Here is a 16,188-nt window from a genome sequence, read left to right as displayed (position 1 = left end):
TTAAGATTAGTTTAATAATGCATTTTTGGTTCTTGCAGGAAGGCATATGAACAGTTTTGTGCATTATTGTCTAATTAGTCACTGTTCCTGCAACCAAGGCCTCTCTGGAAGTGCTCCCCTCTCCCATATTCCCCTGGATCCACACAGGCACAGCAAACACCGACAGTGTCTGCTGAGGGGGCTCCAAACCTCTGTAATTTGTTTTCTTTCACTTGGTCAGAATCTAATGATTAACTCTGAACTACTGATCCAAAGGCAGGGTTGGAACAGCCCCCTCTCCCCTCTCAAGGCACATTTCATGTCTCAGTGCTCTCTGCTCCCAGCTTCATGTGGTTTTCCATATGCAAAGCCTTCAGCTGATTCACTGGAATATTTGCAAGCAGAAAAACGAGGAATTCACAAACGTCCTTCCTACACACGGATGAGCTGCTCTGCCTCCATACAAGTTGAGGACTCCCAGAGCAATTAGGGATACTTAAAAAACTGCAGGATTATCTCATCCCTTCAGAGTTTTTTATTAATTGTAGGAACGACATCTTACAAATTCTTAGACTCACATATAAAGAAACATAATTAAACAAAGAAAAAAGTACTAAACAATTAAAAAAAAGAATGAAAATGTGTAGAAGAGATTCTGAAAGGGACTAAAATATAAGATGATTCCTCTTTGAGAAAGAAACCAAAAAAATATTCAGGAGGTCAAACATTTAATTTGTAACTATGTATTTGGAAATATAGCTAAATCTGATGTATACAAACCTCAATAAAAAATTAATTAAACCAGACCTCATAATGCACAGCACTTCACAGCACAAACATGATAAAAAAATTCTGCTGTGACAAATGGAAAAGCTGTAAATACCAAACATATGTCACAAAAACCATTGCCTGCCAACCTGCATTTTCTGCTGCAACAGTCAGTTGGCTTAACTGCAGAAATTGTAATTAAAAGTGATACTAGTCAAAAATTAAAAGTTGGAATGCTACAAAGAGGAGAGAAATTATTTCTGACAGGAAAGTTGTTCTCGTAAATCTGACTACAATAGTATTAAGATGGTGGGGACGATTAAGGTTAAAGAAAACCTCCTAATTTTAGGATGAGCTGCTGTACCCATCCAGGAATCCCAAAAATTCCCCCTCTGTTCCTACAACCCTTCCAAGTAGGAAACTCCTGCAGCAAACAGGAGTTGTGTGTGCACAGGGCAGTCAGATTGGGCCAAAAGAGCACAAAGAATGCAGTCAAGCATCAACATTATTTCTGCAGCTCAAGCCGTTGTTGATTCACTGTCAAAGGACAAGCAACAAAAAAGCCAAAGTTTAAGTCGGGTAGAAATATTCAGTATTTTTCATCCAGCAGAATGCTGAACTCAAGTTACCTCCCGACATGTGGACACTGCATTTAACTGTAAATGGTTGGAGACTGACACACACAGATCTCATCCCACAGATTACTCCAGGAATGCTTTTATTGCAATCAATCATCGCCAGCACAATTCCATGGAAAACGTGTCCTCTCAAGGATCATTTCCAGTGGAGCATCCCAAGCAAGGAGGCACTTTCCCCTGGTAATCACCCACAGCCCTCAGGACCCCGTGCAAGCCATGGGGTCAAGCATTTGTCTTTCCATGGGCTGCCATAGGGGAGAATTTCATATCAGAGTGTGGGATACATTAAAGCCAGTTTAGGCTGGTAAATCTCTTACTAATTTTACTAAGGGACTTCCAGAAAGCTGAGGATGCCAAAGCTCTGGAGTCTGACAAGTTCATTTGCAAGTGCAGCCTTACATTGGGCAAACATTCCCTACTGAGACACGGAAAAGCCAACCCAGTGGTTTTGGAGCTGTTTGCTGAGAGCCTGCAAAACCACCACCACCTCATCCCCCCAAAACCTGAGCCACTCTTTTCCAGACGTTTTATTCCACTGACACTCAAAGGAGAAATGGATTAAGCTGAGGATAAAAGTGAAGAAAGAAAACAACAATGGGCTTTGTTGTTGGGGGGAGGGAGCGGCCGCCGGGCCGAGCTGTATTCCCAAACCGGCCATCACTGACAGACTCACTTCCACCGAGGAAAAAAGGGAGGCCTGCAAGTGCCGGACAAAAGAAATCCCAGCAGACAAAGAAAAAACAAATTAAAAGCACCATTATAAAACACAGATGCTATAAGGAAAATAAACTTCATAAGATTTAGTGGGTTTTGACAAAGCTGGACATCTGTGGAAAAGCCATCAGGAGCAGCTCCCAGGTATGGCCGGACAGGCTCGGGGTCCCACAGCATCGCTTCCCTCCACAACCCCTGGGCAGAGACACCCTCAGCTCTCCACAAACCTCCAATGTTAAACCTGTAAATTACTCTTTAGGCCTGAATATGAGATTTAAACATTTCATCAAATCACACTTTTTTTAAGTTTTCAAACTATATTTTTGGATAAGAAAGGAAAGCTACATCAAGCGGAAAACATTCAAGACTTGCAAGCTTCTAACACTGTTTGAAAAGCAATCAATCGACTGAAAGCAATTAATACAGTTGTGTGTCCTCTTCTGATCAACTAAGAGCCCTGATGAATTCAGGCCAGATTTCAAATTGGTCAGCGTTTGAGCAGAGCACTTGAGGGCACTGCTGTCAGAGACCATCTCTGAGGAGAGAGGAGGAAGAAAACTCTGATTTTTGGCACTACTAATGACACAATTACACATCCAAATGCAGCTTGGCAGGGACATTCCCCAGCCCCAAGGATTGCGTTCAGCAGCAACACAGTGCAGCAGAAAGATTTGATAAGATCCTGAAAGAATGTTATGGATGAAGCCCCCGGAATTCTGCTCTTTAGGCCATGCACAGTCCCACATTAATGCAACCAAATCACTTCTTATCTGATTTCAACCAAGTTCGAATCTATCAGTACCACAGATCCCATTTGTGCACAGAAATGGAACTCCTAAATCACAGCCAAGCTTCAAACCAAAACTCCACCCTCACACCTAAGGGATGCAAACACCAACATATCAACAAACTGAAATGAAACCCTTTAACCCCTTGAATTTCAGCATGTGTATGACATGTCTCCAAGTGCTGCAGGATTTTCTTTGCTGTAAACTGTCAGCGAGCAAAGCAAAGAGGACTTGGCTCAGATATTTTTTTCTGTTAAGAAAGTAATGATCAGAAGGATTTTAGCTTCTCTATACACTTTTTTTGAAAAACTAAAATGGTATCAAGCACCTCTCAGCCTTATAATAAAATGCTTCTATGTTGATTTTTTCCATTTTTCTTCCATTACTCCAATACAAAAAGCTTAGTAATGCAGTGTCATTAAAATTCAAACCCCACTTGATTAGCTTTTATATCTTCCAGTATTTAACAGACTCCATTTCAAAGGGTACCATGAAGTCTACTGACATTAACACTACATATAAACATCTATAATTTGGTAAATAAAAATGCAGTAACTCCAGGCTATGCAATCATGTGGAGGCCAAGTTACAGAAAAATGAACCAGGTTTGGCCATTATTTCTGTTTAGTGTAACACTGAGGATTCCTCAGTTAAACATTCCCTAATTGTATAATGCAAGGGAAACAAAATCCTTTCTAACTGGAAAGCAAAAAACGGCAGGAAAAACAGAAGTGTCGTGGATGTGGTGGTTTATTTTGCTTTGCTTTTTATTCAATACAAAAAGTTTCCCGGATGAGAATGGAAAGCTTCCCAGCTCCAGTTCCAAGACTTTCACCCTCGTTTCTGACCTTTCCTCAGACATGTTCCAGTATAATCTGTAATCTACTACAGTCGGAAGAGGAAACAGCAGCGCCCTGGTGAGAAACGCTGCCTTGTGACCCGAGCAGAGAACGCAGCGGAAGCAATGCTGGCTCACGGAGTCCTTGGAAGAGCCTGACAGACAAACTCAGTAACGGCCCGGGAAACACACCCAGCACCACGAGCCCTAATTACTGCCAAAGTGGGCTTTTTCTTTCATGTTTTGTTTTATTCAGTCCAACATGTGTTATCTTCCTTTGTAAAATGTTAGACGTTTTCCTAGAAAAAGTCAGGAAACAAATTATTTTAGTTAACGATTGCCTCTCGATTAAAGTTACATTGCCATTTCCTGGAATTGTATCCTATCAAATTTAAACTCATTTCACACCCTAACCCTCAATATTTCCAGTACAATTAGACCCATTAAAGGAGGAATATTATGTCTTAGCTACTGTACACATATCATGTAGCTACTCAGAGCTAAAGCTATCACTAACTTGCTTCCATTGGAATGGATGGGAGAAAATAACGCAGCCGGTTGTTTTTGTAACATTTAAATCCGTTTGATATGGAACCTTTGGAAACACAGCTGCACTAAATCTCACGATCACCCTAAGAAAGCAGAGCTTGCTCTCTGTTTGCATCCAGGCAAGGCATGTGATGGTGACAGCTCCTAAGTCAGAGTGCTCTGCAGAGACATGCAAGCGCCAGCCCAAGTGTCTCGGTCACTGCTGGGACAGAGTCCCCTGCCCTCTCACCCGAGCTCCTTGAACTTCAGCAACATCCACTCAAAATCTGAACATGGCCTCATAACAGTCCCTTCCTCCTTCTGGAGTTTTTCTACTATCTTCAGTTTCAGGAACTTCAGTTATGAAGTGTCCCACTCACTGATACCCAATAATCTCCTCTTGTGCTCATCAGAGAAGGAACTCCCATGACCCCTTTGCTGCCTGTGCCTCTACCTGGACAAAATTGGATTTTCTTAAAAAACAACCCCTCCACCACCACACACACAAGTCTGGCACAATAATCATCTTTCAGGACTTATTTAACTAAAAATACTGTTTGAGCAAGGCTAAAGTCCATGTATGGGCAAAACTCGAAATAAACCCAACCAAACTGGTTTGCCAGCTGTTGGCTTCGGGCTTTGCACAGGCAGCGGCAGCAACGCTTCAGCCGGGCTGTTGCAGATGGTGTCACCAGCCAAAACAGCCAAACTGGCCACCCTTTGCTGGGTCATCTCCAGCAAAGGCCTGAGCTGAGTCCATCCTCTTTGAAACAGATCTTGCACCTTCAGCTCTGCACAGATGGGAAGAGTGCAAGGTTAGTTTTTTATAACTATTAGGGATGTAGCTGTGGAGTGTGCTGCAAACAAACACGAAGCAGCAGTGCCATCCTCCCCACCGTGTGGCTGTAAGCCAGCTCTGGGCCACAGGCTGTGGCTACCACAGCTCTGGACTGCAGTTTGCAAACTCTTGAGAGGACAGGACTCTCTGAGCTCAGACTAACACTGCACTAATGAGGTTATCGTGCAGGCAGCCTCCGGGCGCTGGGGAGAGGCTCTGCTGCTCCGATGTCTTGCACATGGGAATTTTGCTAACACTGTCTGCTGGTGAATGATGAAGCGCTTGAGAAAACAAGAATGCACTATTGCTGCCCCTCATCATGTCCATCCATCATAATTCAGATCAGCACAGATTTCAATTCAAAGCCTTCTTTCAGGGACGACTCCAAGGCACTTCAGCATTGCAAACTTTAGAAAATTTTGGTGTCTCAGACTTCTCTTCCAAATGATACAGAATAAAATTATCTTTATGAGCTTACTGTTTTTTGTATTGAGACAGCATAGTCAGAAAAACTGATCCAGCAGTCTTAGAAACTGCAAAATGAACTGGGCTGGGAATTTCTGAAGGACATCTCTGTGTGCAAATGTGTTCGGTAAGGAGACAGGGAAAGTTTAATGGCAGCCCCTTACCCAAAAGGCTGAGCTTACTACAATTTATTTTGATGATAAACTACATGTTAATACATCTGTGATTTTTTATCCCCACCTTTCCATCTCTGCCTTATTTTTCCTCAAGTTGCAACCATAAGAACAAATATTTTAGCCTCTGAATTCAATCCGGACTGAATACACGAGATTTATCCCAAGTTATGTGGAAAAAAAAAAAGTGCCTTGAGAACCACTGCATTTGAGAACTTGATAATAATATCCATGGGTAATTATAATAAATGGCTTGTCTGAAACACCCATAGAATAGGAACTGTAGCAATCTGTCCCTCTTGCACCCACCACACACCCTTGGCAGCTCTGCTCTTTTACCCATGACCGTTGAGGATGTTTTCTGGCTCCGTGACAGCATCGTGACTCAGGTCATGAGAAGTGTCAAAGATGCATTTCCTTGAGATGGGAAAAAGCAACTGATTTTAACAGCCCACAAGGGCTAAGCAAAAAAGAATAAGCTCAATCAGCATATTTAAGGGTAAAGATAAACCTTTTAAAAGATAGAAGTATATTTTATTTCTAATCTTAATGCTTACGTTTCTTTCCATAAAGTGTTTACATTTTTCAGGCTACCAAAGATGCACAGTTGATTAAATGCCTTACTTAAGAATAATAAACTGGAAAAAAAAAAAAAGAGGGCAGCAAGGGCAACACCCATTTACTGCATAATCCATCACCAATCATATAGACAGAGAGCCTGATTCAGGCTGCAGACATGAGGGAGCAGCCCTGGATTCCCAGAATACCCAGTGCCAGGGGAAGCAGAAGGTGTTTGGTCTTGAACTCAGATAAAATGTTTGTTCCCACCAGCTCTTGCCCCGTTCCTTCCCCTTGTTGGTTACTTACACAGAGCTTCACATGCTTTCACCTTCCCTCATGCCAAACCTCCCTTGTCATGCAACACCCTCCATACTTAAACCTCCTCCTTCAGCTGATACAGTCTCTTGAAAAACTCTAGATTCTACTTTCTCACCTTCTGATCCAACATATTACAGGCTTGTATCAGGTGAGCAAAGCTACTTTTTGTCATTTCACTGATGGCAGCTCCCTTGAACCACTTACATTCCTTGACCCACCAATAAATGTCTGGACTGCAATGTCTCCCCTGTGCTAGTCCACTCTTCTCCTGACCTAATTCCAGCCTTTCCCCTTTGTGCTTTGGCCATGAACCATGCACAAAATCTTTCCTGCGTCATTCCTTCAGTGACCAACTCTTTTCAGCTGGACTGATGCTCCAAATCTCAATCCTAGTGAAGGCTTTTATGCTGATCCCACTCATTTCAGCTGTACACAAGAATACCTAACCCTCTGCACTGACACACAGAAGATGTAAAGTTGAGCATGTTCCTTCTTATGGATCGTTAACATCATTATTTATCAATTTCCAATTGGCAACTGCAAAACCTGATCAAAGCACTGCATCAGCTGCAGGATGTCGTTACTACTTGTAGTGTACAAAAAGGAAATGCACTAGCCTGTCTTTTATGTACCTGGTTAGCTGGGGAGATTTGCGGATGGAAAAACATGGGTTTACTGTAAACTAAGAGAGAGTAATCGAAGGAACAATTGAAATAACCATAGAATTACAAACTGTCATTCATTAAGTCATTTTCAGATAAACACTTAAAATTCCAGTTACCACTTCTTGGACTCCCTCAGTACCTGAGTCTGACACATCAGCACTTGACCCTCTCAAAATTTTCTTCCATTTGATGTTACCAAGACTGAAATCATCCATCTTGACAGGAAAACTTCAGTGGGACGCTCACATCTCTGGTAATCCCACTCCTCTCTGCCTTCCCCTTTCCCTTCACCTCATGATCCATCTCTGCCATCACGGTCTCATGTGGGCTGCCGATTATTTCCCCTCTGTCTGTCTACCCACAGCCTTTCTGAAACAGTTTGCTCTGACCACTGCTACAGCATTTGCTGTATTAAATCACTCAGTCATAGATTTTTACACTCCCTGTCTCCAGAGCTGCAATTCCCTTCTGATGTCCATCTCCTTCAATTTTCAATCTATCCAGAATATTCAAAACTTCTCTTTCAAATATCAACACAAACATGCCCCAGTCTTTGATCTATGCTGTTTACAAAAACCTGCTTCAGAAATACTTGATGTACAGATACAAACTTCCCCTGTGACAGAATTTATCAGTCTACTTCCCTACTTATCTGAAGGGAATGGATTTTTTCCTTTCACTTCAGAAACTATCCAAAATACAGCACCCACTTATTTCACTCCACTGATTCTTTACCCACTACCAAAAAAAGGGAGGGGGAAAAAAAGGCAGCTAAAACACAGCAAACACAGCTCCCTTAAACCCAGTAAGCTGCTGGCCGGCTCCCAAACTGGTGATTCCAGCTCTCTTCTCCCAGCCCTTGTGGGACCTTCCACCGCCACCACCAGGACTCCTCCAGAAAGAAAGGATCATCACAGCATCATAGAATGGTCTCTAAAAGTCATTAAGGGAAAATTCTCACTAGGTAAATTAATCTTTATTTTTTCCCCCATTTCCCCCAACTGCCTTAAAACCGTGAAGAGAAACTTCAGGTGAAGGTGTGAAGAGAATCACCCGATGCTTCAGGCAGCACAGAGAACGTGGAGGACTTATACGTGCAATTAAATAAATATTTATGATGCCTATACGAGCAGCTCAGTGCCTGTATTAGTGAAAAAGAGAGGGTTTTATCCTCGCCGCCACCATTTGTCCGTGTTACGGCGGTTCCACGCCAGCTCCCCCCTCAGGGCCGGCCCCGCCTGAGGCGCCATGGCCGGGGGGAGGGCGCCCCCTGCAGGCCGCGAAGGGCGAGGCGGGAGCGCTGAGGGAGCCGGCGCGGGCGGACGCGTCCGGGGCGAAATCTGCGCTAAGAAACGGAGCTGCAAAAGGAATTATTTCGAATTATTTGAAATGACGCTTAAATTTTAAAAGAGCCGAGTGTTACGCTGTGGAGAAACACGACAATGACACAAACAGGAATGTTTAAAGCACGTTAAAACAACGCGGGCCGATGCTGCAGCTTCCTCTGCTGTTGCGCGAACTGTTTCTATCGTGAGACGCTATAAAGAAAGAAATTAAACTTAACAGAGAGTTTTCCAAGAACCGTTTTCAGCTCGTGTTCACAGAGTTTCGTGAAAGAACTGCCCTCCAATGCTTTAAGTTATTATACAGTTAATTTTCTTCGAAACTATTTTTGTCTGCCTCTCTCTAAATAGGTGGTTTCTTAAGTGAGTGTTACTTAAAGGAAACCGATCTGTTTTTCAGGAAGGGCTGATGATGTCAGTCCTTTCAACTCTGCTTTCCCATAAGAATTCTTATAGTAAAAGGAGTTTCACTCTGGGAAATAGTGAAAAGTAACGTGAAAATATGTAAAGCATCTAAGGCTGCATGTTTATCAAACTTGCAGTTTTATGTTGGATTTTAATCATGTTGCTATTGTCACAAGTGAAGGAAAAGCAAGAGAAAACCTTTTGGTTTTTAAACTTAGAAAAGATTTTGCAATGAAAAACGTGCCATACTAAAATATTTATAAAGAGATAAATACCAGCCTGAATGCACTGTATTGAAAACAACATGGTTTTTTCATAATTCTAAATTTATATACTCCCTCTCAGCACGGGTATTAAATCTGAAACAGAACCACGGCATACTATGAACAGTTTTCTGGCAAATAAATAAATACTTCAATCCCCAATAAAATGCAAAGCAAATTCAGAGAGTATCATATTATTATGGAATATTTTTAGTAGGTGTGGATGTGTAGCTGTAGATCCAATGTTAACTTACTGGATTATTATTTGTTCTGGTACTGGAAATTCCTGCAACCAACAACAGAGAAAACTGAGCAAGCAGAGCTACAGAGACTTCATTTCACTTACTGGTGGTGCAAGAAGTAATAACATTCTGTAAATTTTAATTTTCGGGATTAAAATAATTGGAGTTGTATGTAGTTTTCAACCTTCCAAGTAAATCATTGTATTTTTACAGCTAAGTGCTCCTTGCTATTCACATGTGGATGTCCTGAAGAGAACGGGGAGAAGTTTGCATCACCAAGGACGTAGCTCTGCTTTAAGTACTCATCCCTTAATCCTCACAGCCTACCTGTGCGACAGGTAAGGGACATAAACCAAATTTTACACAAGTAAAATGGTCACATAAGGCCATATTTTACCCTAATGTTCACCCCAACAACCAACCGATGTTGTAATAGTCTTATAATAGTAAAAGCCCATAAAAGGATCCCAACATATCTCAGATATTCCTGACAACACGCTCTGGCAATTCAAGGGAATGATAAAAATACAATCTCGCTGCATTAACAGACAGAACAGCCCAAACAAAATCTCTGTCGGCTATAAAAGGTGCAAAGGAAATATCTCTTTATCATCCTCTATTTAACAGTTTATTTCATTCTGCTGGAAAGAGCAAAGCCAAACAATGATTCATTTGGAAATGAAATCATCCCTACCCCCAGCAAAGGCTGACATTGTGTGGGTAAACAATCCTGGGGTGCTCCAACACAATGTAAATAGATTGCCTTGCTACTATATACACAGCAAACAGTTTCGTTTTGAAACCAGGAGGTAAAAAAAGGAGTGAGAAAAATATGACAGAGCCCGAGTTCTGAAAATATTTACCAGAACAGCTAATCACAAGTAACCATCAATAAGTTACAATTGCTAAGCAAAAGGGAAGATAAACCAGCACACTCTTTTGGACTAAGGCTGTAGCAATGATATTGCAATGCAAAAGGAATATCAGCAGAAAGATTAAAAGCAGGGGTTTTTTAATGTAGGGTTTACAAAAAATTGACAAAGATGTAAGAGGAAAATCGTGGTGACGTGACTCCACACAGAAAAATCCTCCAGTTTGCCACAATCTCCTCTGAATCAGTCACTTAATCAACACCTTATCCCAGAGCAATGGTGCTCTCCAGGACACGTCTCTGGTTTTATTTCCATTATAATCAGCTGCACTTAGAGGGGTGATTAAGGAACATAACAGTTATTCTTCTTGAAGAAAGCTACAAAATTAAAGTCATTCCACACGGGGGGAACACAGAGATTATTACTGTTGTCACACAGCAGAGAGCTGACAGACAAAATCAGCTGAATAAAATTCACCAAGGGTTGCAGAGCGAGTTAGAAGTAAAGCAAAGAATTAAACCCAGAACTGCTCTTTTCTGTTTCGAGTACTCGTTTACACTTCTGTCACCAGACTGCCCAGACTCCTCCAAACAACAATAATTTAACATTATAATACGGTAAGGAGCTGTTACAATCTAAGTAAACACATCTTAGCTCACAAATTAAAATAATCATCAGTCTCTGGCTAATCCTGCTCTCTCTCTCTCACATACACACACACACACACAGAGTCCCTCTGCTGAAAGTCTCTCTGAACTTCAGGGATTTTTTACAAGTCGATGATAAATGGCTTTTTATAAAAAGCTTAGAATAGGGTTCAATATCCTGCCTGCCTTCAGCCAGGGGAACTGAAAGATTACTGAAATGAAAAAGCAGCAATAAAATTACTGAAAATATTACAGTATTTTGCCAAATGGACTCTTTCAAACGCAACTATTTTATTTTATTTCTTATTTTTTTAAAGATATCTGTGCTAACTCCTCAATCCTCAAATAATCCCTGCAAATTTCTCATGGAAAATGTTCATATGAAGTTTTACAAGTTACCAACACAGTCATAACACGTGTCCAACTTCTGCACTGCAGAAGTGATGAGCACAATCTGTGTGAAGTCCTCCAAGAATCAGTCACACCTTCCTGCCTTAATTCTCAGCACCCATGTGCAGTCTTCCAGTGGAGCTGATTGTTTAAACAGAGCTAATTTGCAAGCTCAAGAAGTGATGACTGCATAGAGATCTTGAAAGAAATCTGATTTATTATCTTTCAAGACAGACAATTGCAAACTGAAGCCCCAGAACTCTGGAGACACTCCCCTAAAAGCTGCTGCCTTTCTCTCAGTGACTCGTCCATGCACGCCTGTCTCCTGCCTCCACCACTGAGCATCCTGAAACTGCTCATTCTTCTTTTAAAAAAGTGTCAAACCTATTCAAAACTTCAAATGTACCTCAGAGTACTGCAAAGGCAACGACTTACTGCAATTTCCCTTGACAGAAAATAGAATTGGCTGGGTGATAGCCACAGAAATTCAAAGTTCCTTCCTCTCCTCTCCATGATGTCCACAGTTAAAAGGGCTTGGATGTGCCATAGCAAACCTTTGGAGCACTCCCCAGCCCGTTTCAGGCTGAGCTGCTGTACAGAGATGAGAGGAAGTGAAATGGTAGATACACAACTGTCTCCAAGGAGGAAGAAAGTTCAGAGCATGTTTTGGGTGCCTTCCAGTGGCTCCAGGCAGAAGAGGATGGCTCCAGAACAGCCACGCACAAACTTTTGTTCAGAGAAGTCCAAAGAAAGGCAAAAATAGGGTTGTTCTGAGACAAGTCTGATTCCCTTAATAATCACCAAGTCATAAAAGAGTTCCTTTGATTCAGAAATCCCACAAAGGTTCTCTCTATAGCAGAAAGCCCAGCACAAAGTTGGGCTTTCACAAGAGCTCCTAATCCTACTCATAATTAGGGAAGAGGGTCTGTTCCTGGCCATTTTTAATACTCTCAGACTGGAAAACGGTGGCTACCCCAAACAAACTGCTATTCAAACTTTCACTTCCATGGAACTTGTGACTTACTCCCAACAGAAAGGAGGCATGAGGATGCAGCAAATCCTGAATGCAAACAAAACAGCTGCTAGCACAGACCTCATGAAAGAGGAAGGCTGAAAGAAAAGACAAAACTGGAAAAACTATGGCATTGAAAACTTTTGAACATTTTTTGAGGCTCGCCTTCACATCCCTTGAGTTTCTCCAAGACACATCCACCACAGGAACAGGATGGACAGATCAATCCTTACAGACTTTTTTTACCTTTACACATTATTTGTCACATTGCTCCCATACACACAGAAAAAGCAGACACAAATCTGTGCCATCAGCTTCATTTCTCCTTGAGCAGTATTTATTGTAGATGTGCTCTGTGATCAGAAAGGCCAACAAGCAATGAGAATTTTAGTCAATAAAATTATTTGAATACAGACCAGTTTACTGACTGTGTGGTGAAACAAAACTTGAAACCTAAAGACCCCCAACCTTTCAGTTTCGAGCAGAAATTCTTAACACACCTGTGCTACCATCATTTACTTAAAGCAAGCTGCAAAACTAGAACTGTCTTTCCAAAGTGTTTCCACCTTAGCTCATCCTGCAGTACCTGCATACATCATGTATTTTTGCACAATATCTACAGGACCTCATTTTATGAAATTCATATTATCCTCCTGATGGAAAGAAAGGAAGAAAGTGGATTTACCATGGAGAGGTGAGCCAGAAGGGCTGCTGGACAGGCCGGGCACGGGGCTACAGCGTCCTCCCTGCTTCGACGTCAGCTCCTGCTCGATCTCCTCCAGCCCCGCGCTCTTCTGGAAGCGGCTCATGCGATTGACCACCCGTGGGGACATGTGAGTCCTGACACAGGGCTGGCCTCCGTAGGGGTTGATGGGGAAGACGTGGGAAGTGCCTCGCAGCGTGCTGACCACCACCCAGCGGCAGTCGTGGCTGAAGGAGATATCCTGGACCTGGAAAACGGGGGGACAGCAATGAATGCACACCTCCAACACAGGGGTCATGGCTCAAACACACGTCTGAACTGGAAATGGGAAAAACATCCCTCACTTTTAGGTAATAACTTGAATTTCGGTGCGTTTATCAATGAATTTAGTATTCTGTAGATACACTGTAATTTACAGTTCCTAATTTTCTGTACTTTTCAAAATATTCTGAGATTATGAAAACAAACCATGCTGCAAAGTGCTGCAGAAAGCCACAAGATCTTGGTGCAGTTTTCAAACAGAATTTTGTTCTAAAAAGAGCTGGAAAATTGTTTCAATTACATGTTTTGTATTTGCTTGTTTAATCGACCAAAAACGGGAAAAGGGAGGGATGAGAAGAAAAGAAAGAGATCTCACCACTGGGCTTGATTTTGACAAATACTGGCACAAATCTTATTTTAGCTTAAAATGGTCAGTTTTGAAGCAAATATAAAAATACAGTTAAACATTTTCCACTATGGTTATTCCTTGCACAGATCTCAGATATGAAGTCCAGAAGGATTTAATTCTCTTTTAAGTGTGCTTTACACAACGCTTTGATGGAAAGCAAATTCTTGTTCCTGATGGAATGCTTTAAAAGAGAGATTAAAGTTTGTTTCCAAGCCCGTCCTGGCAGACAACTCAAGAAAACAAGTAGTCAAAGTTAAAATGATTTATCATAGAGAAAAAAAGTCCTGAAACAATTCTTACAAAAATGTTTTTAAAGGTAAAAGCTGACTAAAAGGAACCATGGACATAAGTGGGATTTACCATGGCAAACAAACATATAGGTGAAGGATTAGTTTTCATTATATTATTAAAGAGCATAAACTAAATAAAATTCTTTAAGATTTCACCGAAGCCAGTTTTACAATACACTAGGTACTCAAATTGGAGTAAACACTGATAAAATCTTGACAAATATTCCACAAATGCACTCCAGCTATACCAGACAAAAGCAGCTAAGTATTCATCAAAGTGCAAGTTTCAAACTGAGCCCTGAAGCCTCGAAGATAAAAAAAGGCTTTAAGTCTTGTGACTTGTGACAAGATATTTGGTTGACAGACTGTCACGACACAAAATGCTTCATCAACATTACGAGATAAACTAAAACCAGCGCTACACACCTGCTCCTTTCAGTCCTGGTGACATCCCCAAACGAGCCGCCAAGGATGCAGCTCAGCGAGCCCCCCAAAACCTGACAGCTTTGGCACTTCCAGCATTCAGCTCTGACCGACCTACAGAGCAGCACTGGAGCTCCCAGTTCGCTTACAAAGTGCTTCACCTTAACAGATTGTTCAGAAGGGATTAGAGACCCCACAGGGATTAATAAAAGCTCCAAAAAAATACCCCCAAGGTAGTGGAGTCAGGGAAAACGATGGCACCGAGAGTATTTCAGTATTTGCTGTTAAAGTGGCAAATTCTCCTGGTCAAAACCAAACATATGAACTGTGTAGAAACTGCCACTCTCAGTTACAGCAGAACTATGAGATGACAGAGAAAGAATTCCATCTCACTGTACCATGCAACAAAACTGTGTGTTTCTACTTTAATACTCCATTTCCAGTTGGCACGCTGAGGGTTATGTTGTTTCAAAAACTACACACAACAGCCCTGGCAAATGACAACCCCAGCCAAGAAACTGGGAAACAATCACTACAGGATGTTTTTTTTTTCCTCAGTGTAAACATTGCAAAGAGAAAAAGTATTCCTGATCTACAGGAAGAAAGCATGGAACTCCATAATCCCAAATGTTCTCTTTAAAACAGTGCTCACAAACACTGGCTGCAGGCAGAGCAGGCAGAGTGGCCATGGTTGCCTAAAACATGGCTGAAACCACAAAGGCAGAAGGGTTTTAATGCTCAGTAAATAACATGGAAAAAAGTGTTGACAGAAGAGTGTGCAATGAATTAAGATTTACAGGAACAGAGCTATGAAACCCTGCTCAGCAGTGGCAAAGAGTACTTTGGAAGCTGCTGTTCCACGTGATTCACCTATTGCTCACTGCTCTCAAACACGGCCCCGTTTGTCTTTCACAGATACACGAGGAGCAGCAGAACCACAGGCAGTTCAGGGGGGTGATTCAGAGAATATTTCCAATTCCAAGGGCATGAATTAAACACACTCACATCAAACCAGCACAAATCCATCTGTGCCACGCGAAGGAGCCCATAACTCTCCAGGAGAACTGGAAGAAGGCATGGACCAGGCTGAAAGGACAATGCTCCTCGTGGCAGTCTCAGAAACAACTTCAAAAATCAGCTGTGTCCATGAATAAACCCCTATAAATTATGCCCTGGGCTGTGCTGTTTGTTCCCCACCACGTTCCTGTACATTACGCCGAGTTCTCGACTGCTCCGAGTATAAACAAACTGCACAGTGGCCCATTAGTGGTTTTCAAGTTTATGCTAAGCGTTGCAATTTATTGCTGTTCTTTAGGTTAATGTACTATTATTTCATGTATTTATAACATATTTCTGGATTTGTTGTTACTTATGATGTAATGTTTAGATACCAAAGATCAATCAAGTCCCCATAGTGTTTACAGATATATGTTAATGAAGTACAAAGTACACCAGATCTCTCACGATGCAAAGTTTATTCTATAGCTCAAGGTCAATGTCACATTTAATACTCACATCTGTATTTTAAAATTTTATCTATCCTCTTCTGTCTGGACCAGTAAAGGGAATAACAGACCTGAGATCTTGTTTAATTTGGGAAGCCTTGAGATATTTTCAAATTCTTTTCAGTCCTAGACTCTCTCCATCTTTTTTCC

The 16,188-nt window shown here is 41.7% G+C and overlaps 1 protein-coding gene across 11 annotated transcripts in view; it reads right to left on the bottom strand.

The window, feature by feature from the left end:
- BCAS3 (BCAS3 microtubule associated cell migration factor) overlaps positions 1 to 16,188 on the bottom strand; it is a 305,724-nt gene that overhangs the window by 212,299 nt on the left and 77,237 nt on the right. For all 11 annotated transcript variants that reach the window (XR_009279308.1, XM_058854693.1, XM_058854695.1 and 8 more), the window contains exon 15: positions 13,133 to 13,397. Coding sequence is in view for 10 of the 11 variants with exons in the window: in XM_058854693.1 (XP_058710676.1) it covers positions 13,133 to 13,397 (265 nt within the window). In the remaining variant the exon portion in view is untranslated. The remainder of the gene's footprint in view (positions 1 to 13,132; positions 13,398 to 16,188) is intronic.

This window comes from Poecile atricapillus, chromosome 21 (assembly GCF_030490865.1).
Source record: "Poecile atricapillus isolate bPoeAtr1 chromosome 21, bPoeAtr1.hap1, whole genome shotgun sequence".
NCBI classification, from domain to species: domain Eukaryota; kingdom Metazoa; phylum Chordata; class Aves; order Passeriformes; family Paridae; genus Poecile; species Poecile atricapillus.
This window is presented reverse-complemented; position numbering and strand designations above follow the sequence as displayed.